Source organism: Micropterus salmoides, unplaced genomic scaffold, assembly GCF_014851395.1.
Source record: "Micropterus salmoides isolate LMB-PRFRI ecotype aquatic unplaced genomic scaffold, ASM1485139v1 Ms_hic_scaffold_12, whole genome shotgun sequence".
Lineage (NCBI taxonomy): Eukaryota > Metazoa > Chordata > Actinopteri > Centrarchiformes > Centrarchidae > Micropterus > Micropterus salmoides.
Genome location: NW_024040263.1, coordinates 29291352 through 29318767, shown reverse-complemented (window position 1 = coordinate 29318767; position 27416 = coordinate 29291352). Strand labels below are relative to the sequence as shown.

General features: G+C 39.8%; 1 protein-coding gene across 9 annotated transcripts in view; it reads right to left on the bottom strand.

Moving 5' to 3' along the window:
* Nucleotides 1-27416, bottom strand: part of LOC119899738 (endonuclease V-like) — a 95557-nt gene that overhangs the window by 66674 nt on the left and 1467 nt on the right. For all 9 annotated transcript variants that reach the window (XR_005443904.1, XR_005443903.1, XR_005443902.1 and 6 more), the window contains exons 2-7: nt 25676-25847; nt 20923-21057; nt 18910-18949; nt 18001-18113; nt 8443-8511; nt 8131-8259 (exon numbers count right to left, since the gene is read on the bottom strand). Coding sequence is in view for 5 of the 9 variants with exons in the window: in XM_038714428.1 (XP_038570356.1) it covers nt 8131-8259; nt 8443-8511; nt 18001-18113; nt 18910-18949; nt 20923-21057; nt 25676-25847 (658 nt within the window). In the remaining 4 variants the exon portion in view is untranslated. The remainder of the gene's footprint in view (nt 1-8130; nt 8260-8442; nt 8512-18000; nt 18114-18909; nt 18950-20922; nt 21058-25675; nt 25848-27416) is intronic.

Here is a 27416-nt window from a genome sequence, read left to right as displayed (position 1 = left end):
TGGATACACATCAGCTAAACACGAAACACAAGTCAGACCCCTGTGATAACTTCTTCTGATACTTCCAGGAAACAGTGTGTTAGAAAAGTAGAAAAACTACAAAGTGACTTTTTACAGTCTCGTATGAACTCATTTTACAGAAGTGTAAAGTGCACACCGGAAAACACAGAGAGCCAGCAGTGTACAGGTGCTGGGGAAGCAGAGGGAAAATAATTAGTGACTTCCGCTCAGTGCAAAGCACTCAGACAGAGAGGAGAGGTCTGGAAAAAGGATGTTACTGTACTTCTCAGGCAGAGTCCCATTACCAGAGGATGTCTTCCCATCAGTGTGTGTGAGGGGGGGGGGGGGGGGGGGGGTAGGTAATGGCCGATGTAGACAGCATGTCGCCCAAGACACACATGACACAGCAATATAAATGTGCCTGTTAGGTGAGAACCAGCATCAGACCTGTCTCTGAAGCTTATCAGTCATCCAGATTGTTGTGACAAGTAGAAGAACAAAATTTGCTATTTTAGTCCAGTAGATGTTTCATCTGAGAGGCTTCATCTGTCCACTGAAATGACAAAGCCTCTTGAATGAGTGGTCAAGTGTGTGGAACCAATTTTAAACAAGTAAGAATTTTCTGGATGCATAAATTAAAAAAACGTGATAAGCACAGAAATCTTGCGAGCAAAAATTCACACCATGAAAAATAATTAATGCCTCATAGTTTTGACTTCTAGGCAATGTGATGTATTCTCATTGTAGCGTTTATGTACAGAAATTCTGTTATTTTGGCTTCTCAGAGAGGAAGAGGCATCTGAAGCTGGTAGATTTATAGGGCGTTAATCTACAATTACATTACAACCGTTCTTTTTAAAAAATAATCTTTTGCACCAGTTTCCTAGAGGGCCACAGACAGGCCTGCCAATTCCAAGTGAGCAGAGTACCAGCATGTTTGTCAGGGAACATTAGCCTAGAGAGAATTAGGTTTCAGTTCTACTGCTATCCATTAAAGCTTTTAAATGAATGCCGAAGGAAGGAAGGAGCAGGAGATGTGCCTCTGTGTGTGTGTGTGTGTGTGCAGTACGTGTACAGGCTTTTATGTGCGTCTTCTGAAGGTCTGTGTCCACATGTTTTGTGTGTCTGTGTACAACAGCTCTGAGCAGAGAGGTCAGGAATCCGAGCTTCTAAACGCTGGGATGCAAGTTTCAAAGTTGAAAATGTGGGAGGGAAAAGTGAAAGAGTTACTCTTTTGGTAACACTTTATCTTACAAGTCTGTTGCTTCCTAATAATTTCTTGAAAGTATGTAAAGGGAAAGTAAAAAAAAAAAGGTCAGAGACTGTTGCTGTGGTCAAGTTGGTTGTGTTAAAAGCAAATATCGCTGCTCCTGGTATATTTAATGACATTTCAGTCTACATGAACTTCATCAGGTATCACAGTTTATCATATATACACAGATGCAGGGTAAATTATCCAATCAGAGGACCACAATTAAACTTCATATTGCCAAATGGTTAAAAAAGGCCAAAAGGTAAATAAGGCCAAAACTGGCAATATTCATCATTAATCATTCTCAGTGAATCACATATAACATAATCTAAATGTATCTATATAACTCCAGACTGCCCAGAAATCAAAGAATTTGAAAAAACATTAGATTAATAAACTACAATAATAATAATGGCCAATAAAGGACCACTATTCTTAATTTAATTCATGCATATGAATAACCCCTCTTAGGCGGCAATTTAATGTGATGATTATTTTCTTTACTAATCATTTAATAATTGTGTCTGTAAAATGTCAGAAAATAGGGAAATGTGTCCTCAACTGTCTTATTTCTTCCAACCAATGGTCCAACACCCAAAGATATTAAGTTTAAAATGAAATAAAACATTAAATGAAACATTTAAAATGTGAATCAATTATCACAATAGTTTCCTAAACTCCACACTAAACAAAGAACAAGAAAACTAAATCCCAAGAACCTTTTATCGTCCTCTGATTGAAGAATTTATCCAGCATCAATGCATAGAAGGAACTCATGGTGATTAAGAGGAATTTCCTTAAAATATCTGCTCTATTTTAACCCAAGTCAAAAATTAATTTATTATTGGAAATTTTATTCTTCATAAATGTTGAATTGTTGCATTGTACTGACTAAAAGACTCTAGGTTATAGTGTACCAACTGAACCGTGTCTCTATTTTACCTGTAGTTGGTACAAAATTCCACAGTTCTTCCCAGGGAGCTTCCCAGGGAATTATTAGGAAAGTACAGACCTGTAAAACAAGCGTTAATTTGGAGCTGCTCACTGGTGGAAACAGAGCCAAGTAGGAAACAATCACACATGCTCAGCCAACAACAGTACCTTAATTATTAAAGGCAAGATAAAAAAAAAAGGGGCACAAATATGAATCCTCTGAACACATCTAAACAGTACATGCATTCTCTGTTTACTTCTGCAACATGAGCCCGATTTCACCCATTTTCCCTGCGGCTTTTTGAGGCCTGGAGTTTAATCTGCAAATATGAGGTATTATGTATTACAACACTGCTTCAAGATTAAAGTCAACTCTGCTAATCAGCATTAACAGGAGTCAGTCCCTCATCAGGTGATGGCGGCATGCCAGTAAAACCTTGTGTCAGAGCCTTTAGTTTCTTAGAGACAGCGAAGCACAACCCACGGTATTCTTCTACAGGGATTGGATTGGCCACTAATGCAACAACCCTCTTATGTGTCAGCTTCCTCTCTCTGACCTTTGCTCGTCACTCTTTCACTGTCATGGCGACGGGAGTGTTAAGATGAGGATGAGTCGAGGCAGGTGTCTGCTCTCCTACTACTTCCCATCACATGTTTTCCTAAGCTTTATCAGGTGAAGCGTGGGATAAAGCAGGAGTGTGAGAATTTAATGGTATGAGGGGGCACGACTGAGATGGGGCACGAACTAGTCTGTGTGTGTGTGTGTTTTAGCTTTCCACTGTGGTATACAAGATTCTGCTGCAGTGCTTTCATACATGAGCCTTCACTGCAGAATCCAACCATGATGTCATCTTTCCCTTTCATCTGTCTCTCGCTGAATCTCTTGCGCTGTGGAAGGAGGGGTTTATTTCAGCAACGGTGTAAAGTGAGAGGATCTTATTAGATAGTGTGGAGAACAATGGAGAAGAAGGGAAAAAATAAAGGTTTAAATTGCACTTTAGAAAGTAAACACCCAGATGCTGCCGTGAAAAAGCAGCAGATCCCTTTACATTTACATTTGTAGTCCAATCTGAGGTTATTTGACAAAGTTCAGTATTACTCCCTGTGACTGACCTCACTTTTATGGAGTGCCCCCTTGATCTAAACAATGATTCATCAATTAGAAAAAATTGAATAACAATAACTGTTCCTGCAGCCCCATGAACACATAACAGAGAGCATCACTTTGCTTTGATATTAATAATTATCCAACGAAGGTTAAAATCAAGGGCAACTGGACTTGGTTGAAGATACTGGAAGACGTTTCGTCCCTCATCCAAAGGACTTCTTCAGTTCTGACTGACTGGCAGGGAAACTCAGCTATTTAACCTCAGTGGGGTCGTTGGCCCGGGTCATTGATACCGCTGGTTCGTTAGTGTTCCTGGTTGCTGTGACGACAGTCGTTACAGTCGTTAAGACTACCTGTGGACCAAGACTGAACGACCATCGTTGGTATGTTCACCTGAGGCCAATAGGTTACGTTTGTTGAGTTTCCTGGGAAGTGATGAATATAATATGCTGTGCGTATTTCTTGGCTTAGATTGAATGCACAGAAAGAGTCAGTTTCTTTCACATACAGTGAAGTGACAATTTCGAAGACTGAATGATTGGAGACGCATAATAAATGCAGATATTTCCATTCAGGGCACAAGGGCTCACTGAATGGTTTGATGAAAATTATGTGAATAAGCCGCTGTGGCCTTCACAGTCACCACATCTCAACACCCACCATCATCAAAACACCAAATGAGGGAATATCTTTAGGAAGAATGATGTCCACACCTCCAGAAGACACTTCTAGACTCTATGACGAGGAGCACTGAAGCTGTTCTGGAGGCTCGTACTCCATGTTGGGTTTTCCTTTAATTGGTCACATATCATACCAGTATTTCTCCTGGCACTAATATTTAGCACTGTGAAAACCTTTCATTGCTTTTGCAGTTCTACTCTCCGTTTATTTCTACCTCTGTTTGTCCACATGAATGCCATATCTGCTACATTCTCTGCTCCTCCGGCGCACAGCTGATGCCATTAAGCACCCACAATGTTTCTCTCCTGAATGCATAAACATGTACTGTGTGCCCTTACCTGACAAACCCCACCGCTCCTCTATGTGTGTTCCGGTGGTGAACCACAACTAGACACAAACCACCACAACACACTGTCTGCCACAGACACCCTTGCAACATTTAGCTGCTGAGCATGCCTACTACTTTTGTTGGTACACTTGTTTGCCCTCAGTCTGCCATAATGAGAGTCTGGACAGAGGGGCAGAATACTGGAGCTCATCTTCTTCGATCTTTAAACTTCAAAAAGACAATTGTTACATAGTACAGACAGCCTTCCTCTCAGATTGACAGCTTTTTGATTTTTTTTTCCTTCCACAATCTGCGCCTGAGGTTTCACAGGCCTGAGAGACTCGAATCTTGCTCTGCCCATGAAAGAACGATGCAAACACAGAGTTCAACTCCGAACATGACACTCACCAGAACTGTATCTGTGAGGGTTTTTTTCCCTTTCTGTGATGTCAGCAGTAAAGAGAATAGAAAATATCTGAGAGAGACCGACGAAGAGGAAGAGAACACAGAGGCAAAAGTGGGAGATGGAGAGAAAAAATGGAAATGTGGAAGTGAGGGAGAGAAAGAGAAAGACAGAGGCAAATGGACAGAGGAAGGTGAGAGTGTCCCTGGTTCTCTCTGATGTCCACATTCAGTCCCTGCTGCTGCCGGAGCCGCCTCCTCCTCCCACCAGCTAAAACACATCCCACTCACACTTTGATGAAATACACACACACACACACACACACACACAAACATATGAGGGGAAGAGTTAGCCACTGCTACTGCAGCTCCCCTGGTGAAAAACTGATTTTGAGGGAGGTGTGTGTGTGTGTGTGTGTGCGCAGTGGAAGAAAAAGCACACTGAACAGCAGAAGCGCAGCACAGCCTAGCGGCAGAAAGAAGAATCGCCTGAGGCAGGAGAATGGATCAGTTCAGGTCAAGTTATATTATTTTTCTTCCCCCCAAAAAACTGGTTATGTTTTTGAGACTCAACTTTGTCCAGCGTTTTTTTTTTTAAGACAATGCAAAATGCTATCTATTAATTAAAACTGCCACTTGATGTACTCATTATCCTGTTAACAATAAAATATCTAATTTATATATAATAGCCTTTTCAAACAGCTTTGAGACTGTCTTCATCAAAAACAATTGACAGCTTTGTCGGAACTCCAGCCTCAGCCTTTGAGTGTCCTCAAGCACTCTTGCTGTAATGAATCCATTCAGCTTTGTGACATCAACATTCTCCACGTCATTATATTCTACCTGTAGCAGCTTTAGTGTGCTGGAGGCATTCTGCATGACAGCTGGCTTCTGTCATGCAGAATGTCAAAACTTCTCCAGTAACCCTCTCATCAAACAGGAAATATCTTCCTTTATAAATGGGAGCACGGGTTCATCACTCTGGTATCTTCTTAAGAAGGGGGAGGTGTACTTTGCCACCATGACAAAAAAGTTACCTTTTGCTGGGAAGAGATCGTCAATAATCAGCTTTAAATTACTTATTGTGTGGCTCTGGTACTTTTCCTTGTTTTGCAGCACTTATGTAGGTCTTCAAGAAGGACAGTATCTGAAGAGACCACTCGACCACCTCCACATTCTCCAGCCATCAGTGATGACAGAAATCCAGGCAGAAACTTGATGACCCAGTCGCTGTAGAGTAGCCACTTCAGGCTTGAGAGGGCGCTCGCTGCCTCCCAGCTAGTGGCTGCACAATCAGCTCTGAAGAAATTGTACAGAATACACAACAGCTCCCAAGCTACACCATTTTTCTTGCCAGTCTGAGTTTGTATGTTATTTATTTATTTTTATTTTTTGCAGGAGTGAGAAAAGCTTCTAATTGACATTGGGGCCATCTATTGAGATCTGTATGAGGCTGTGGAAACCAACAACAGTCACAGATTCACTTTTCTCATGGATTTGGTCTGCAGTGTGATGCCCCGTGAAAAAGGAAGTACCTTTTTTCCACACAACAGTCAAGCCAGTATCTTAAGTGGATGTCAAACTGACACTTCCTAATTTCACAGTTCAACCTTTCATAAAAAAAGCACATATCCCGATTTTTCTTTACCCTCTCCTGCATTAGTGACAAGAAACGGTGTGCTATGCCAAATGGTCCAAGGTATTCTGATTTCTTCTCTACGCATGTGAACTGCTTTGAAATATCATTCAGGAGTAATGAAGTAATACTTTTGTTGCCCAACACATTTCTCTATGTTGGGTTTGAGGTAACAAAGTAATTTCAGTGTGTTTGCACTATTGCCTGCTGAGGGTTAGCTGTGGTTTCACCAGCTTCACTGCGGAGTGCTTCAGATGTCAGGTGGAAATAAGCCCCCAAGGCGGGACATGACCTGAGCTTTGAGAGGTCTTAATGCTTCTTGCTTTGAACATATTGGGGAAAAAATAAAGGATATGGCATACAACTGACCACTATGTTACACAGGTAAGTAGAATAAGCTCCATACGTGAAGTATAATCGTACCTAACATACTTAACATTAAATTAATTATTGCAGTAAATGAGTCTGTACTCATGACTTGATGTGTTTTTAAAAGCACCGGGGGGAACAACTGGTGTATGGACAGCCTTCTTTAGCGTGTCATTATTTTAAAGAAAAACAGCTCCTGACCTGAGAATTTTATGGGAAAGCTCAGTGTCACATAACCTGCTTAACTTTTCACTTGCTAAGTAGAACAAAGAGGACTAGGTAAGTAAGTAATGTTGACGCCCAAATGAAACCTCAAGTAAAGTTGAAAATCTTACAAGAATAGATCTATCTTGCTACCAAAATGAGGTAGGCCACACAGACTAGCATTATCTGGGTTAGCTCGCTGAACGACAGTCTGTCGCTGAGCACCGGCTCTTGTTTCAAAAACAGACCATTAAATTAGCAAGATAAAATGCCAAAAATCGCCATCTTTTCTGTGGCTCCTCTCTGAAACCATTTTTTATATTATATTTATTTATATACAGCCTGGCATGATGTTGCTAAACAGTACTAACAAAATCCATCTGTTCTCTAACTGATGAGTACGTACAATTGCTAGCTGGCTGCCCTCAGTGTGCATGCACGCACAACGTCAAAAGGTCAGAGGTCGCCCTCATGACACTGGGAATGGAAAAACGCATCCTTTTCAATTTAGCGCCCATGTCAGTGAATGTAACTCAGTCCGTCTGGTGTGAGATGCCAGGAGACAACAGCCAAATATGACAAGAACTTTTCATTTCAAATATTAATTGTGAATTGATTGTGTAGATGAAACACCACTCAAGCCTTTTCCAATAAGTATATTCAAATTCAAGCTTTTTCCTAAACTTGAAAACCTAACGCTTAAAATTACGCATTTTACAAACTTTCAAGACTTTGTACGAACCCTGATAATAGCAACAGCTACTGCATGGTTAACATGCTCCAAGGCACAACAAGTGATTTGTCTGCAAAATGTCTTTACGGTCATGCTGTAGTGAAACTGTGTGCATGTTTTCTGCTTTGCTACTGGAACTTTAAAAAAGTTCCAAAATCCTCCCAAAAATCAGAGCATCCCTAATTTGGCATCATACATTGTTCCCCGTTTTAGACTCCCAGGCCCTGCTGCTGAACAGCGCCACACAGCATGGTGCTCACACATCCCCACTTCACAGCAGGACGCTGTTACACAAGTGATGAGCACTGCTCGCTCTCCAACGCAGAGCTCTGCCTCGCAGCTGAGCAGATCTTTTGTTTAATCTGATCACTAAATCTTTTTCTTCTTGCTCTGCCTTTTCTACAGGAAGCTCTGCCGTACAGTCCTAATTGGTGAACTCATGTTGATTGACAGTGTGTGTGTGTGTGTGTGTGTGTGTGTGCACCTGTCTGATGGGCTCTGGGACTCTGTAGCGACAGCAGGAGTGTGTGAGGCGTACAGCTGTGTCCACGCTGATCTTGTGGCCAACGGATACATACACCGGTTTAGAGCTCTTGTCGGAGCTTCGCAATGCCTGGACACAGAGAGAAATGTCTCAAGCAACAAGCTCTGTGATTGTGGTCGTCATGCACATTTTGTTGAGTTTGACATTTTGCAGGGTGGGTATTCTTCGAAGTCAGCAGCAGCAAAACAAAACAAAAACCTTTGTTAAAAGTATTTGTTTCGGTTGTTTTTGTGTGTCTGTCTTTTGCCGCACCTTTCCGAGCACTTTGCCTGAGGCGGCTGTGAGTGGGAAGCTGTCTCCTCCTTTCTGCAGAGCAGCTATCTGCAGAGGCAAAGAAACAAAAATCAAAGTCAAAAAAGCATACAAATACAAAAAGCAGCAAACTGCTCCCTTCTTATTCTTTAACCTCTGTGTGACTTGACTTTCATGTCCATATATTTGGAACTGTGGTATGTTTTAAAACTAAAACCAATATTTACGGTCTTCATATTTGTTTTCTTAAAATAAAGCTGTCAAAAATGTTGACAACCTGATGAAAATGTTGTTAATGTGACTCTGCCTGTTACGTGTCAACTTCAGCGACATCTCCTACCGTGGACCTGGTTTACCATTTTACTTTGAAGAAATGCAAGACTAGGTAGGTCAGAGGCATCATAAGATCATGCTGAGAATCAGCAGGCAGTTTTTACTTTTTGTCAACTTGTCAAAAGTTAGTCCAACATTTTTGAAAAAAAAAAAGTATAAAACCGACAAGCATGATGAAAAAACCCCACACACATTGTATGTATGTTAATGTCAGTCAAACAGGCTTAATGAAATAATTTTAAACTATGAATAAATGAGTTGCACCCCAAGAAGAACAAAGCAACTCAAATTCATGATGATTAATATTCATACATGAGGTTTTTTTTAATGCTTTGATTTTACAGAGCTCAGAATATATTATTTTAAAATCCAACACCACTGTTCAGTGTATTCCAAAAATGCTGCATATGATTGCAGGGATTTTGTCTTTTTTTTTTTTTTTACCCAAAACAGGTGTATTATCATACCCAAATTACATTAAAATCAGCAGAGGGGGGAAAAAACAAGCAAGAAACTGTGAGGATGATTATCGGGTCCAACCCAGGCATGGCTCAGAAAAACTGCAAAAACTGCAAAAAAAAGATAAGCGAAAACACGGAAAACAGATGCCTCTTCCATGGTACAGATGTTTTATACACGGGAATGTGCTCTGGATGTGATTCTCCAAAGAGGAAAAGAAGACATTCACGAGTCGAGCACTAATGATGAAGCCGAATTTATTGAGGGCATCCAGAACAGGCGTGTAAGCATTAGTAAATTATGTACTTACTTTGGGTGATAATATGTATACAAAGAAGAAAAAAGTAGTTTTCTACATACACTAGTTAGTGTGTGTGCACACATACAGCAATGATAGGTTGATCAGTTTGAGTTTATAAATGTTTGTAGCAGGTCCTCTGGATGTTTGTTATGTGAGAGCAGGACTGAGCAAGACTAATGCACATCCCCCAAGTGTCAGGTGTGCAGAGGTCGCGGTACCTAGAGCCCTCTAACGCCAACTCTGTCAACCTCAGAGCAGCCACAGCCTGCCACAGGACGGAGCAGAGGTCACGCAGGCAAAGAAGCCTAAAAAGGCAGTATAAGGAAGGAGAAAGTGCACACACAAGGCATGTGTGGTGTCTCTCTGCATCAGTGTGCACTGTAAATGCCTTGAAACATAGCACAACTCACCATACAAGGCATGGTTGATTTCAGAGTTGTAGGGTACAAAATGCCTGTTATTCAGACCTCTGTTTAAAGGCTATATAAACGGACTTTATGAGGCTGTTTGTCTGTCTGTTGTTACCACTCTGTGGTCTCGCTTAATGTCTCGCCCACAGCACTATCTGACCGGTTACACGTCACGAGTAATAGCCTAATAAAACTGAAGGTGTTGTGCCACAGATGGGCAAAGAGACTGGAGCTGCTCCAGTGAGTCTGTACGATCTTAACACAACTAATATTAGGTTACACCTTATTTATTGACATCACTGGATAGCAGAGTTTGTGCTGATTTAGGGGATGATACTTGAAGATACCATAAAATCTCACTTTACAATTAGCAAAGAAAAACAAAGAAACGATGGCATATCTGAACAGTGGTCTATGGTAGGCTCTAAAGGGTTAATTACAACGTGTTCAAAGTAACATCGATGCAACAGCGCCCCCTATAGTCACACTGTGACACAGAATGACCGTCGGTTTCACAAGTAAAAAATAGCTGTCACTAAGACTACGTTTACACTGCAGGTGTTAATGCTCAATTCCGTTTTATTGCACAGATCTGATTTTTTATTTTATTTTTTTTAATGACTGTTCACGTTATATATATATAATTTGTAAGCAAATGATGGGCAAGGACAAAGAGCCATATTATTCATTATAATTTGATTATATTCCATATTTGAGGCTTCCGCTAGAGTAGAATTGTGATGACGGTCGCTCTAGAGTGACGTCAAAGTCTGTGTGTCCAAAATCCGCCTGGATTTCTGTGACGTCAAAGTCTGTGTGTCCAAAATCCGGCCTGTATCGGACTTGGGCCACATATGAAAGTGGCCCAAATCAAAACTGGAAAAGATTAGATTCCATGTGAATTGTGCTGTTTATAAAAAAAAATAAAATCACATCTGAGTCACATATGAGCCAAATAAATCAGATTTGGGTCACTTTGGCCTGCAGTCTGAATATATATATACTCAGTGCCAGGACAGGGGCCCAAAAAGTTGATTGGGACAACCCTAAGGGTAATATCTTATTGTCTTGTGTAAATTAACCTCTGATGAGGGGGGAGAAGATAGAAAAGCACTGTATGACCTTTAATTAGCATTTTACCAACTCCTTTGATAGCTGCCACCAAGATGCTCGCAGTATTATAATACTCTTTCAGGCTGAGAAGATCTGCCCAGTGCAATCATGACTTCCATACTGGCCTCCTAGTCTAGTCCAATATCAGTCAAACAAAGACAAAATAACCCAACAATAACTCAAATCTTGCTTGATGACACTGACTGGCTACAACTTTCTATCTAATAAAAACCCTAGATTAGACTAAAGCTGGAAGATACTTCTATGTGTGACCAGTTGATGACGAACACGAGGTAACTGCATTTTAAAAAGACCTTTTCAGTAGGAACCAAAGTTTTAGTCTCACAGTCGAAGAGACGGTGCAAAGTCAGATGTAGTGATGTGGGTTATGGGCCAGAGTGATGAAGGGAGCTTAGCCTCCATGATGGATGGGGTGTCTGCTCTACTATGACTGATTACAGCAAGCAGCCAGCAGGGAGACAGGAGGGGCGGCACAGGGCCTCCGTTCCCGGTTGGGATGAGGCCAACAGAGTGTGTGAGTGTGTGCGTGAGAGAGGGAGAGAGAAAGGTTTGGATCGTATGAAGCAAGAGCAGGACTGTAGCCAGAACAGCACAAGTCAGAAAGACAGAGCAAGTCATCAATAACACACTAGTTTGAGTTACAGCCAGGCTATCAGTGTGAAAAAGAGAGACAGAGAGGGGGAAAAATAAAGAGATGAGAGAGAAAGTTAGAGGGAGAAAGAGGAGAAAGACACTGTAGGTGAAGAGAGATGAACAGAGGTAGAAAGAGAGGAGGGGAAGACGAATACAGAGGACATAAGATCTGAAGGACACCAAGGAACTTCAACAGCAAGGATATAATTTTCACAAAGTGCATCAGGGACAAAGAAAATACATTTTTTCTCCTTACATCCTTTTGTTTTGTCTCAGTATGGTGTGTGTTTTTGTGTAAAAACATTCTGCACTCCTTTTACATTTACATAAGACTGAGCAGGTAGAAACAGGCTTTTTTGTTCAAGGATACTTCAAAAGGATACATACATCCTTTAATGGACACTAGCTGTTGAGGGGACTGTACTTTCTAAAGAATCTTAGCTAATCACCTGCTCCATTATTTACTCCTCATCCGACTTGTATCAAGAAGTTTTATCTCCCTTCTCAAACTACAACTTCATTTTTTCAACTTTTTAGGAAATAGTTCTTTCTGAGAGTGAGAAGAGAAGATTGTCGCCTGTCGTTAATGCCGTATTCATGTTATTGTTTAGATGTAATTGAAAACAACAAAGTCAGAAAAAACGATTGTGTTCAATATCACCCACTTGGTGAAAAGAACTACAGAAGAAATGGTGGTAAAATGACTTCATCGCTGGCAGAAGTACAGAGCTACAATGAAGATGTGGTTAGCCTAGCTTAGCCTATATTTAGCCTTATATTTCCTAAAATGCTGAACTAATTTAAACGAGTGCTCAAGGTTGAATGAGCCTAAATTATTGGTTAAGACAAATGAGTTTCACAATTTAACTTTTTCAATACAGACAATCTCTTTAACCACTAAGTCATCGTGCCACAGATGTGTATGTGCACTAGACATGCACACAATACTTAGATTTTGTTACATGAATACCACTAAGGCTCTTTGCAACCTGCGTTTGACATCCACACACGCCTTCACTCTTGAGGCTTGCACATTTAATTATAGCAACTCAGAGAAAAATCTCTCTCTAACCTTCAGAGTCACTTCTCAGACTGCATATTGGTTTTTGAAAATCACAAACTCAGTCTGATATCTACTTGAGTATGGCAGCATATTGCTTGTCAGTGGTACGTGGCGGTGTGCCTGCAGATCTGGTAATGGCTAATCTTATTTCTAGACGGCTAATTTTCTGAAATTCGGTATGGAGCCTGATATGGCTTATGTTTCACAGATTACTTCACAGCTAATTTCCCACCACGCGCTCAAACGCCAAAGCTGGTGTTGACTTGAAGCGTCGCAGTTCTGTGCGTGCCTGTGGACAAATTATACGGAGCCCCAGAGAGTGACAATTACATCAATATGGACGGGAAGGGAGTTCTAAAATTTCACGCACAGGAAATAATCCAAAGCTAATAGCTTGAGCCCAAAGATGCAGCATGGGCGTGTAATGCTGACGGTACCTGTTACTTAAAACGAACATGTCCAAGCCGCTAGGATTTTGGCACAGAGATAGTCATCAGTAGATATGCGAGTCTGCACATCATGTTCTGTGTATACAAAGAGATCAGATTCCTCCCCACTGTAGAGACGAAACAACATTTTCTGACGCCAAAGCCACGAGCACTAATTGAGGGAGATGGATACCCTCCTCCAGAGGACTGAATTAGCATGTTACACTACTACATGAAAACCACTGGGGTTATAAGCAGAGAGTCTTGCCTGCTAATTGAGTTAGCAGTGGATAGGATGATTGCTAGAGCCATCCATGCTGATTGCCTTTGAAAGTTTTGAGTGGCGCTTGTCATCTTCATTACAGGAAATGGCCATCACTATTCTTCTACAGTTCGACATGCATACTGATATTTTCCTTAGGGAAAGCGCTTGAGTTCAGCTTCTCTCACCATGTTTGTGTTGGTTTGATCAGGTTAAGTTCACATGTAGCAGTTATGGAAATGTGCAAATCTAATCAGAAAATGAAAATATGTTTATAGAATTCCTTAGCAGAAAGAGACAGAGTGAGTCTAAACTTCAAACTCGCAACAACAACAAAGCTCAAAGAAGCAGCTACCAGAATCTACCTTTATCTCCAAATCCTGCTAAATTAGAAAAAAGGACAATTTACTGTTTATCCTCTTGTTTTAGACTCTAGCCAGACTGCTGTTCATCAGGCAGATTTTACTTCAACTTGTTTTTATTCTTTCCTAAACAGGTCACCGAGGCTCCAGACTGAAAGAAAGTGAACATTTGCATATTAATGAAATCCAGTTTTTTGCTGTCCCACAGGTATACTTTGACCAATAGGTATTTGTTCCAGCTTGATTTGTATTCAAAAAGCCACAATGGCATTAGCTACACAAGGAGGCCTTGGCTTGCAATAAAAGTCACACTGTCAAAACAGCTTACACACTTACACAAACCCACACACACACACACGTAATTGAGGATTCTGTCCTTTGCTTTGTCCCTCAATGACATTTCTTGGCTTTTTTAAGAATTCAGCATGCAATAAACACAACAGAAAAAAGTGTTTACACTTTGATAACTTAAATAATTAATCTGTTGACTCATGTCAAGGCTGGCAGTTTATGTGGGGAAATGAGATGTTGACATCTTTGTAAATGCACAGACTATGAGTCACAAATAGGGATGGGGATCGATACCCGGTTCTAAAAGGAACCGGTTCCAAAATTTCTCGAAACCCACAAATCAATAAGGTTCGAGCTTATCGATACTGCTATCGAGACTAGCGGGTCTTATAATGTAACGTTATGTCTCAAGCATCAAATCTGATTTAACTTGAAACAAGATTAATAAGAAAACTAATGTTTATTTAGAGATGGCACCGAAACGCGGTATTAAACGGGCCCAGGACTGTTTATCATCAGGCTGCAGCCTCTGCTGCTCTCTGTCGGCTCCTACATCCACAAACACAGCGGCCAGCAGAGAGAGACGCCGCACCGTCGCGGTGCAGACGGTGAAGTTAAGTTAGCTCCAAACTAATCGAGTCGACGACAGCTACTCTCGTTACTGTAAGTACGTGCAATAAATCCTTTGCAAGTAAAAAGACAATACTTTATCAATATAGTCTCGTCATGTAGAAAGGGTTCATTTAATCATCTCTGTACTCAGTCATCCTGTATGTTCTATACAAGCACAGCTAACATTAGCTTGGCATTAGCCAAATGTTACAAACTAGCTAAATAGGAAGCTGTATGTCTGTGGCATAGACTGGACTGTAGTTTTAAAATTTGGCACACTGTTACAAACTCAGCTGCTGGCTGATACAGACTGATGTCTGAGTTTTTATTCTTTCTAAACGTCACTCACTATTGTGATGTCAGATATTGAGTTTATATATAGTGACTTTGCTGTTGTAAACATTAATGTTGCTGCTCTAGAAACAACATTTAGCTCTATTTAAAATATTAAATTCTAATCCTATAATTAATTTAAAACCCATTATCCCAAACCCATTTATCGCAAGTCATATGTCATGTCAGTATATAACAATGTTATCGCACATTGAATATTTTCCTCATAGCAAGCCTTGTTGAGAATTTATTAAGAGAACACATTATTTGTAAGGATTAATAAGATAACATTTATATTCATAAAACTGTTAATCTGTTAAATATGTAGTTAAAGGAGAACTGCATTTCATTTAGTTACATTAAAAAGGGGACTTCATTACCCAGGAGGCTCTAGTAAAGGGGAGTACGTGAGGTGATGACGTCAGTTGTGTGGCCGGAAGTAATGCTGTAACTCTTGTTTTAGCACACGCTATACGTATGTTTTTTTGGCCTTTGTTCACTCACTAAAGAACGTCTAAATGGGATTAACAGTCTCGCTTCGTCATTTGTAGTTAAGAACTGATTTCTGCTACAGGCCAACCTGATGCCTGTTGGATCTGATCTTGCCAAATAAGCGTCACCAAATAATAGTAAAGTATCGATAGTGGTATCAATAAAGAATCGGATCATTAAGCTCAATATCAATAAAAATTAACAATCTCCATCCAGAGTCACAAATATATATTACAAGTTGTAAACACAAAACACGATCTACAAATAGATGCAAAATCCACAAACACATCATGATCCACAAGTAGAAATCAGCGACTTGAAAACCAGAATTTGAAATGAAATTTTGACGCAACTGTTCCGCTTGTTTAAACAATTTTTTTTACAAGTGCACACAATATGCAGACAAACAGTACAACAAATTGTCAACCCACTGTTTAAAGACAACATTCTGTGCATTGCTCAGCATTCAAGCGTCAAATCTACATTTGTCGATCGCAGTTGTCTACAAATAATTTTTACTCTGTTTTGCCATTGACAGTTTTAAAAAGATCCACAAATGCAGTCAACCAATTAAGGGTATTGCTTGCTATGGGATGTCACGGTGAGGAGGCCTTTCAAAATAAGAGCTGAAACTATTAGAATGTGTACATCTTCTCTACATCGAATCCTGTGTGTGTTCATGTGCGTCCATGATAACTTAAGTGCTGAATAATTATCCCCTTTAGTTTGGTTGGTGAAGTGTGCCTTTGTATACCAGTTTAATATTTGCGTACTTTGTATGCTGCGGCCCCATTTCTGCTGGTGTGCATTTCTCCGTGTGGTCTGGAAAGATTGTAGCATGGTGAGTGCAAACTAATTACTCTCACAATCTCTTTTGTACTGTATAATTGTAGAAATTATTATTATGATGGTGATGACTGTTACGGCAGAAAATTGTGTCTTCTTACATTTAATCTTTTTTGTATGATCTTTTAATATTATCATTATTATTACTATTCTCTTTAACTTTATAGATATATGTATTGTGTTTTTATCCTTGACCTTTCCTCCCCTATACTCTTTATGTTAGTCTGTCCACATTTACTAGTGTTTAGGTCAGAGCTGTGAGATTGTTTTGGTGTTTCCCTCTCTTGTTGTTTCTCTCCTCTCCTGGAATGTTCATTCAAGGCTGAGAGAGGATCTCTGTTCCCCAAAACATAGAAACCTAGACTGTGTAAACGATAATGCATCCCTTTGCTCGGGGCCAGACGCCCGAAGCCACCCTAGGCGGCAGGTCTCTGGACCAGCTGTATATGTGTTTCAGTACTTCTGTTTATTCTCTTTTGTTAAATAAATTCTTCAAAGACAACGGTTGGTTGTAACTCAATTATTTGCTCAACCCCTCACCAGGAATATAATTTCCACGATAATGACTTTCTCTTTTCTGTGTTTTAATAGTATATTTGTATTTTTGTTTGATGATGGCTGATGGTTTTGTAAATGTATAAGCCTTCAATATTAAGTGTGTTGAATATGCAGCGGCTGGGGATGGAGGAAACACGACAAAATACGTGACCCACGTAGTATTCAAGTATGTAACATAACTGCACAGGATAATACCACAGTGGATGACCCATTCACTACAATAATATTACTTACTGAGGTCTAACTGTTAAAAAGTGTGGCAACAATCTCATTCATAATATTTATTCTAGCTCACTAACGTTAACTGTTTCGTTATCATCCAATACATTTAGCCGTGCTCACATCGCTGAGACTCTGGTGAAAGATACACAGATAGTAATGTTAGTTACTGAAAAGCAGCAGGTGAGCTAACGCCGATGTATCATGTCGGCTAAATGCAGTAAATGCAACGTTATATTGTAAGGAGCATGGATTACTTCACCCTCAAGCTGATAAAAATATTAGTATAAGGTTGCAGTGGGAGTTTACCTGAGTTTCCAGCATGTTGTGTGAAGCTGTCTCCCTGTCTGTCTATAGCTGCTGTCACACTGCCTTATTTTGAGTATTGTGCCAATATGCCGCCTCGCTGTGCTGTATGAGCTGGGAGCGCTGAAATAACAGAGCCTGAACATGTCTGTGTGAAAAGCCGCCAGCACGCCTATGTTTCTGTGTTGATTGTGTGATCTCTGTATGAAGGCGGTTGTGTTTTGGATTATGCTCGCTCATGAGTTCAAGCCTATGGTTCAAGCACGCATACAAGCACACACCTGTTTGCAATACTAAAACCGCACAGCTAGTGGCAGCTGAAAACTACATATTGCTCCTTTAACACATCCACTGAATAAACTCTGAATTGACTTGAGGTCTGTTAAATCACCCACAAGAAGTGTTGTACCACTAGAGTTTTGTGTAATATTGTGTTTTGTGAAATGGGGAAAAGGGGAAAAACAGATTTACTCTGAGATCATGTCTGGCAAAAAGGTAGTCTAAAATCTCTCTCACCTGTGACTGGTGCTCCTCATTCTTGTACACGCCCTGCACCTGCAGCAGATTCTTGGCCACGCCCACACACGGAAGCCCCGACAGCACTCCAAGATGACACGCCAGACCGAACTCTGCAGGATTCAAGCAGTGACAAGGTCAAATCTGGACCGCAACCAAGTAAGACAAAATACTGCTGAGGCTTTTAGAGTAGAGAGAGAGATATAAGACAGTTTGCACAATGTCTCCAACTGACCTACACAGTTTCTTGGGCTCACCATGAACTCTTTACAAGTGTTTTTTAATAACTTCAGGTGGATCCCAATCCAAATATCTAATTTAATAACATGATATCACTGTACGTTCACATTGAAAATGTCTGTCAAATGTCTCTTGCAGCCAGATACATTTAAGATAAGGCGTGTATTCCTTTGTCTTGTTCTCCCTCTCCGTTTTCTCCTGCTACTATAGTTAACATCACAACAACAGCATGTCTTGGTGAACCAGAAAGTAAGCTGAATGTCCGTGGGCAAGTCACTTAAAGTTACCTGACACACAAATCATGGCTAAAATAGTGTTGTGTGGCGGGGGGGGGCAACTTTCTTTGTTTCCCATTTACAGAGTCAGGGCTGTGTGCAAGCATGAACTACCGACATGTCAACAAACTGTTGACAGAATGGCTACAAATACATAACACAGCCAAAGTAGCTAATTTAAGTTTATTTATCTGGTGTGACGACAGGGTTAGCACTGGGGCTAACCACTCTGGAATAATGTGTGAACACTCCTGTTTCTGCCAACATGAACACAGAATCACACCTACGTTATTAATGAAAAATAATAAATATATCTGTGCTTTTCTCTCATGATGCATCCCGCTGCAAAAAAAAAAAAAATCAACAGAGGGCATTTTAGACCAGCTTTACTTACCTCTGTAGTGGAAGAGACCATTCCCATCCACAAACACCACCTGTTGAGAGGGCACACACACTGAACATAATTTATTTATAGTACAAAATAAAGCTAGAGCTGTTAACTGTTTTAAATAGCAAGTAAAATGTGTTCTTCTAAAGGGCTGTGAGTTCTGGGCTTGAACTGTTCAGCATTTGTTCTTAAACACTTTTCCAAGGTTCTAGGCCTTTTGTACAGCCCTGCAGGAAAATCACAGGTGTAATGAACGTTCAAGTCTTGTTTCAAGTTAAATCAGATTTGATGCTTGAGACATAACGTTACATTACAAGACCTGCTAGTCTCGATAGCAGTATCGATAAGCTCGGACCTTATTGATTTTTGGGTTTTGAGAAATTTTGGAACCGGGTCCTTTTAGAACCGGGTATCGATCCCCATCCCTATTTGGGACTCATAGCATTTACAAAGATGTCAACATCAATTTCCCCACATGAACTGCCAGCCTTGAAAGTTCAAATACCTGCTGTGAAGCTTTCTTCAAACTTATCTAGTCTATGTCCACAGCTGCTATCACTGTCTGGTACAATGTCCGATGTAGAGTATGACAAAGCAGAGCAAGTTTATCCTGAGTTTCATAGGTTAAAGTTAGTTAGAGCCTCAAACTGGTATTCTAACTCTGCCACCTCCCACACGGATGAATTCTTGAAGCCAAGTCACCGGGAATAACTCACTTCAAATGTTGCAGATAAAGGGAGCAGTGACTGCATCTGTCCAGGGCTAAATGTCAGTGGAAGTAAAACTGAGTGTATGTGGTGGGTGAAAAGTGTGTGTGTTTCTGTACACCTGCATGCATGGTGACAGAGTGACAGAGTGTGAGGGAGCGAAGGAGGCATGTGGGCTGTGACAGATAGAAGTGAGTGGGTGAGGATGAATTAGATGCGACTTTTTGAGAAACAGAGAGAGAGGGAGAACAGAAGAGCTTTGTCACGGTAGCTGTAATGTATTCTGTGTGTTTAAATGTGCACAAAGTAAGGTAAGGTTTACACCATTTAAACACAGCCAATCATGTCAATCTTGTTGGGTTTGTTTCCACTCACTCATCTCTTCAGTTCATCCTTGATAGCTAGAAAATGAGTGACCAAAATCCACAGCCTCATCTGTACTTTAAGATTAGGGCTAGCATTGCAAGCCGAAATGCTAAAATTTGAGCACAGTTATACTAACTGTGCTCATGCTGAAGTTACATGCAGTTAGCATGGTATAACGAATACTAATACTAATTCCAATTTCTAAGCATGTTGGCAAGAATTATTCCTACAAACACTACTAAAGCTAATGTGTATCTTATTTACAAAAGAAGAAACATTTAACTATTTCATTTTATTAGCCCAGGATTTCTGTGCAGCTTCTCCAGCTGTAGCACAAGTTGCCAGATAAAGTTGGTAAGCACAATTTATTTTGTTTTCACGTTTCTGTTTATGCACAGGTTAAACCACTGAGATATAAAGTGTTAATAAGTGAGCTTTAGAGTCCTATCATAAGCATATTTTTAAATGTTGGACAGAGCCAGGTTAGGTCCCCCTTCCTGCCGGTCTTTTTGTTAAGCTAGGCTAACCACTTCCTCATTCCAGGTCTGTGCTCACAGACATTAGAGTGGTATCAATCATCTCACCTTGGAAAGAAGGCTAATAAGCATACTTTCCAGCCAATGCTAGCGTGGATGCAGACTTTCAAAAGTTGGTTTATTGCCATCAAGGATCAAAAATGAAGAGAGGGCTTGGCGTACACCACACCTTATTTTTCAAAATGCCTGACATAGAGGATCCAAATCCCGTCTAACAGTTCAAAATGTTTAATTATATCTAGTGAAGTCATTTGAGGTACTCCCTTTGTATCACACCTGTCACTTGTTCTCCTAATTTATAGAGTACCTTGATGAATCACATACACACTAAACTTATGAACAGGTGTCCTTAAACAGGTGGAAGAAATATGTTTTTATAACCCTATTAATGTGTGTGTGCAGAAGCTGACCTGAGGCAGAAGTTTAGGCTGGTTCCTCTCCAGCCGCTGCAAAGCTTCCAGGAAGAATGGGGTTTCTCTGAACGCCAGGAAGCCAGCGATGTAGGGGGCCGTCAGGGTCACCATCTGACTGTCCTCATACAGCATCTGGTAACGGGGAGGGGACAGACATTTTTTCGGGCACTGATCCACTACCTGCTCACTCATTGTGATTCATGCTGTGTTAATTCACTGTTACAACAGCACTGGGTTTGGATCTGTGGTCCTGAATGGAGCTCAGGCAATGACACTGTCAGAGTTCAGGTGCAGCATGCTTTGGACAAATGCGTCCACCCCAGTGTATATGTGAGGGTGAGTCCACAGACGCACATACAAGCTGTGCAACATAATCACTAACATCCCCCACCTGGCACAAAATGAAACATCTGTTACATCTTGTAGATTTAAGGCTGTGAACATATTCTGAACGTGCTGTGTTTAGAAGTGGACACTGTTAGAATATGCAGAGAGCACTTATGTCACCATTCATTGGTTGACAGTCACACTAACCAACACACTACACACACAAAAAAAAAAAACCCAGTAGCTTTCTAACTAATGCCTCCTGCTTATCTAAAAGCATGGACACACATCTTATGTTGCACCTTTGCATGCTGAATGAGCTATGAAACAAACATAGCACAGCTAACAGCACAGGCTAGTAAGCTATTTAGCTAGCTGCTTTCTCAGCTGCCAATCAAACATACCATAGCCATCCCCTCAGAGGCTTTGAGGCTAAAGGATAAAAAAAAATAATTTCTGACTTTCAGTAATAAAAAATATTCATACAAAAATTCTGTTGAAATGATTTGAGTGCAAAAAAAAGGGATGACTAATTGTGAGCTCAGTTGGACTTTAATAGATGAGGTTTGAATTCAAAGACATTAAAACATGGTTGGTGGCAGGTATTTATATCATGTACTAAAACAAAAATCCTACTGCCCTTTTCTAAGCTTATATCCACGGTACTGTGTATTCTGGTTTCTGTGAGGTAAAGTCTTCTGGCTGAAAACAGTTTAAATAGCGCAAATATCGGCATAATCCATGTAAGATTGCAAGTATAATCAAAATTTCACAGAGCAGAGCTATATTCAGAGGTGGGACAAAGTCATTGTTTTGCAAATCACAAGTAAGCCCCAAGACTTTGCTATGAAGTCTCAAGTTCAGAATCCTAAACAAGTCATTATGTGCCCGTCAACTAATGTATTGCCATTTAAACTACTCAAAATCAATACAGATAGCATGACAAATTGATCCTATCATCCACAAAAACCTGGAGGACTTTATACAACATCTGTAATCCTCCTCTTGCTGCCTTGATATTCTGCCAACTTTTTCAAAAATGTTTCTAATTGCATGGCCTCATATCTTCCGCAAATTGTCAACATGTCTCTTCTCTCAGGTTTCTTCCCACAGGCCCTGAAAAGTGCAGTCATCAAGTCACTGTTAAAAAAGAACAATCTAGACATGTCACTAATGAGCAATTATAGGCCCATATCAAACCTCCTGTTTTTAAGCTAAATCACTTAAAAAGCTGTTTGTCAACAGCTGAACCAATTTTTGGCAGTTAACAGTTTTGATGTATTCCATTCCGCACCACAGCACTGAGACAGCTCTTGTTAAGGTCTTCAATGACATCAATTTAAACAGACAGTGGAAGAATAGTATTATTGGATCTCAGTGCTGCATTCGACACGGTCGACCACAACAGTAATTAACTGGTTTGATTGTACTTAAAGGACAGGGACTACTTTTTGTCTTTAGGTAATTACACATCTGAGCAAACAAAAATGACCTGTGGAGTTCCGCAAGGCTACCTTCTGGGGTCTCTTCGGTTTAACATCTACATGCTTCAACTGGCTCAGATTATGAAAGTCAACAAAATATGTTATGCAGACGACTCAGAAATGTACAAAACCCTGTCACCGGGGGACAATAATACCGTAGCGCTGAGTTAATGTACTGAACAAATCAATGACTGGATGTGCCTGAATTTTCTTCAATTAAACAAAGATAAAAGTAAGTAATTGTTTTTGGAGCAAAGGAAGAACGATCAAAAGGCAGAACTCAGACTCAATAAGCAATCTTAAAAACCACAAGCAAAGCCAGAAAGCTCGATGTAGTCATGGAAATTTTAGGACATATAAAAGCAAAATGATCAAGTATATGATTGTATGTTATTCCTGTGACAGAATTACAATCATCTGTCATTTCTGAGCTAAATCTTTTGCATGTTGCTGTCTGTTTGTTGTCCTATAGTCTTACTATCCAAATATGGTAACAGTAATTAATGATATGGTGTCTGTTACAAAGCAGAGATAAAAGGCTCTGACTGAGGTTTTAAAATTAAACTCTTGATTCATTGGTTCAGGATTTGGATTCCTAAAATTATCACATTTTGCTCCTCTATCCTGAAATGTACAGTAATGTTTTTCTACTAAGTACACATTGACGGTATTCATGCACATCCCGATCTTTACACAAATATTTTTGGCCAACACCAACACAGGTAAATCTCCCATGATAACTTTCTCAAGTATCCCATGGAGTGTCAGCAGGGCTCAGGAGGATAGAAGCCACGGTGCTCTGGTGCTCAAGCTGTTACAACTCTTTGACTAGTGTGAAAATCTGTTTCTGCTCACAACGCGAGGATGTGCCAAGGTGCATAGTGCTGCAACATCAAATACAAAAGGCCTACAGCAGTGGCTACAAATAAAACACATGAAAGCTCTTGTTCGTGCACAGAGGAAAGCCCATGACGCCTCGATAGAAAGATGTTTTCTGAATCAGAAATGTCAACAACCATTCCAGATATGTCAATGTCGTACTGCTGACTGCAGTGACTGCCATCCCCCTCTGCTAAGCAGAGGTGATAAAACATCACTGATTGTTATGTGGGAAGGTATTACTGTCAAGGATTTCAACAACTAGGGTTGTTTATGCTAGAAGCATATTTATTCAAATTTACAGTTTGTAAAGTGTGTTGAGCTCCTGTTTAGGATTGTTTTATTTAAATATTCAATTACAGTTTCAAAATATACAATTTCATTTCAAAGGTTGGCCTTTTTTCCTGTGAAACTCTGCAGCAGTGGACACACTGTGCATCATGTTACCATTATTACCTTGTGTCACTAATGGCCTACGGTGGCAGTGTAAATTGAAAACAAGCTGGGAACATAATCCCATTATTGGACAGCATTTCTGAACAACATTTCATTAGCCTCGTTGGGTCCATGTATCAACAACTTACAGTGACAAATGTCATTAATTATAATGGGTTATATAATAAGAAGGTGCCAGAAGCCCATGCTAATACACAGATAAATAGCAGGAAGGAGGAATGCTTGTGAAAGGCTATACAAATTATAAATGAAGTGAAAGTTGGGACTGCCAAGGTCACTTTAACAACAGCTGGTTTAACAATGCTGTATTAATATTTATTTGTATGCTTGGTAAGTCTGCTTTTAGTGCTGAGGTTGACTTGAAAAATTTAGTTGGATGAGATTTAAAATGTCCACTGTTTTCGGTAAAAGACATTAAAAATCACACGCATTAAGTGATTAGAAGGTTGTTTTACTGAATCAATGACATTCGAAGGCTCCTTTTGAGTTTGGATATTGTTGATTTTTTAAACAACTTCTTCTTCGTTCAGCTGCCCCGAAGTGGATAAAAAAACAACACCAATAATTAATGCAGGTTTAAATATAGGTTAAATATAAGTTATTATGCTAATGAACAAATGATACAAAAAAACTAAAATTACTTTCAACACCTGTCATAACATAACCTAAGTACAGACCTAAGGCCCTGGTTTGCACATAGTACAGCGAGCTAATCCCACCAAAACCTAGTAAGTAGACCTTGAGTTAAGATACTTGTTTGTCAAAGTCCGGAATAAACTTTCGTGCATTATTTTGACATCTTGCAGTTACAGTTTGCCTCTAGTAAAAAATCATGAATGCGTGCAGGTCAAGTATGTAGTAATAAAGTATTTATTTGTTTATACTGCAGTGTAAATATGTAATCTATGATACATCTTGCCAATGCATAGAAGACTGATGTTTTCTATGCATCTAATAGCCGCTCCCTGGCACTTGAGAGTGCTGCTGGACAGTGCTTTTCAAAAATCCCCTGATAATATCTTATAAAACAACAAGTGGAAACAGACACAGGACATCAAAAACCAGTTGCTTTAAGAGTCGAATATGCAAACTATCCATAAAACTATAAGCAGGGCTGCTGGACAGGCAACAAACACAGATTATATAGTATCTGTTTTGGTGTAAGAAAGTTCATGATTGGAGAGAGAGAGAGAGAGAGATCCAGAGAAACCACTTCAGCGGCTGCCAAAACCATCCACACAGCCTTGGTGAAAGTATGAGTCATTTGCTAAGTGTGTCCACAGTCTCCCTCATGCAGCCAGCATTCAGGAGTCAAAGAAAAGGAGTACATTTAAAGTGATTTAAGTCTATAATGAATGACAATGAAATCTCAGCAGGAAACACCTTACACAAAATATTGTTATATTGTCACAATATGTGTTGAATACATTATTTGATTATCTTTCTTGTCTCTACTGTGAATTTTTTTGGCAGGCTCCTCTTATGTAAGTGGTGGGGGCTCTGTGCCACAAGACTGTGCTGTTCCCACCTGTCACCACTAGAGGTGGACAAAGCTCATATATTCCATTCATATGTCAACGACTGTGTGTGAGGGGACAGCTCACCTCCAGCTCTGGGTAGCTGAGTATCACGAGCTGGGCGCAGGCATTGAAGTCATCTCCTTTGATGAAGGAGAGATCCACTCCTCCGACTCTCTCCAGGCCCGAGAAGTCTGGACACCTCTGCCAGTCCTCAGTGTCATCCTCCACCACCTGCTGTCTGAGACGGGCCTGCTCGCTGCACAGAGAACAGACAACTGAGCCTACCGGTGCAAACACAGGACTCAAGCAGGGACAAAAACTCACACGAGAAATACTTCATGTCAGAACAAAACACCTATTCAAAATGTACAATCTGTAATAACACAAGATTGGCCACTGCTATCACTCTCATGGTGTGTACTCTGTTAAATGGACTCCAGTTAGACATAAATCATAGTTTTCAGTGTTATAATACTGCTGACGTTTTGTTTACATTAGTTATATAGTCCATAATTAATAATCCAGTATTATTAATTATGATTAGTTGGAAACAGTTTTTTAGAGTCGACATTCTATGATTACACATAGCAGGCTACACAAGTTGGGTGTTTTAAGGCTGGCCATAAATATTTTTATTCTACACCAGAATAACGTACCTGGCACCACACCATAAAGTAGAGAAATAAGATTTGTTAAAATATACTAAGATACTAGGAAATACAGAGTTTGGTTGGTGGCTTGGCTACGCCCCTGATGGTATAACTACAGACTGAGACTGTTCTCAAAAGGGCTCAAATTTTTACTTAGTATTTCTAGGGGATCATCTAAGGATTATTTTTTATAATTAATTCATCTGCAAATATTTTTCTTTTTGTTGTTTTGACTATAAAGTGTCAGACAATTGTGAAAATATTGACAAATGTTTCTTATAAAGTACTATATCCCAACGTTACCTATAGCTTGTTTCATCAGTCCAAAACCGAAAGGTATGTCATTTACTATCATACATGTCAAAGAATAGCTTTAATTTATAAAATCAAACATGCAGAGAAGCTGAAACCACCAAAGTTCTTTGGCATTGTTGCTTAAAGAAAGCTCTTTTCTTTTCTGCCCGGAACACAGACTTTAGCATACATAACTGTTGTGTTTTTATTTTCTCCCTGCCATTAAATAAACCTGCTTTTCTTTGGCATCACACATATGGGTCTACTGTACATCTTTGCAGTATTTCCTGTACCAATATTGTGTTTAATCAGGAAATTAGTAAAACAAGTTGACCAGAATGTTTTGTTTTGTCCGATCAACAATCACAAACATAAAAGGTATTCAACTTATGTAAATATAATATAAAACAAAGAATATATTTTGTTTTGTTTTTTCACATAACAAATTCTTCTAGCTCTGGCAGGTTTATAGTGAATTTAAAGCTTTTATTCCCCATTCATTTGCACAGATCTAACGCTACTCTATTCTGAGAGGTTACAAGAACAGGTTCAGTTTTTTTTTAGATTAGATTAGATTCAACTTTATTGTCATTGCACATGTCACTGGTACAAAGCAACAAAATGCAGATAGCATCTAACCGGAAGTGCTTAAGCAGTAATTAAAAAGAATATAATGCATTATTATACAAGTGCAAGGTATGAATGATATATAAATATATGTCTACATGAATGTCTGTCTATTGCTAAAGGTAAGTACAGGCTATGAACAGGTTATGACTATGGCAATATATAAAATATATACAGTAGTGCAAATGTGACTATTGTGGGGATTATACAGTATGTACAGTAGTAATGTCTATGTCTAGGGAATGATTTACAGT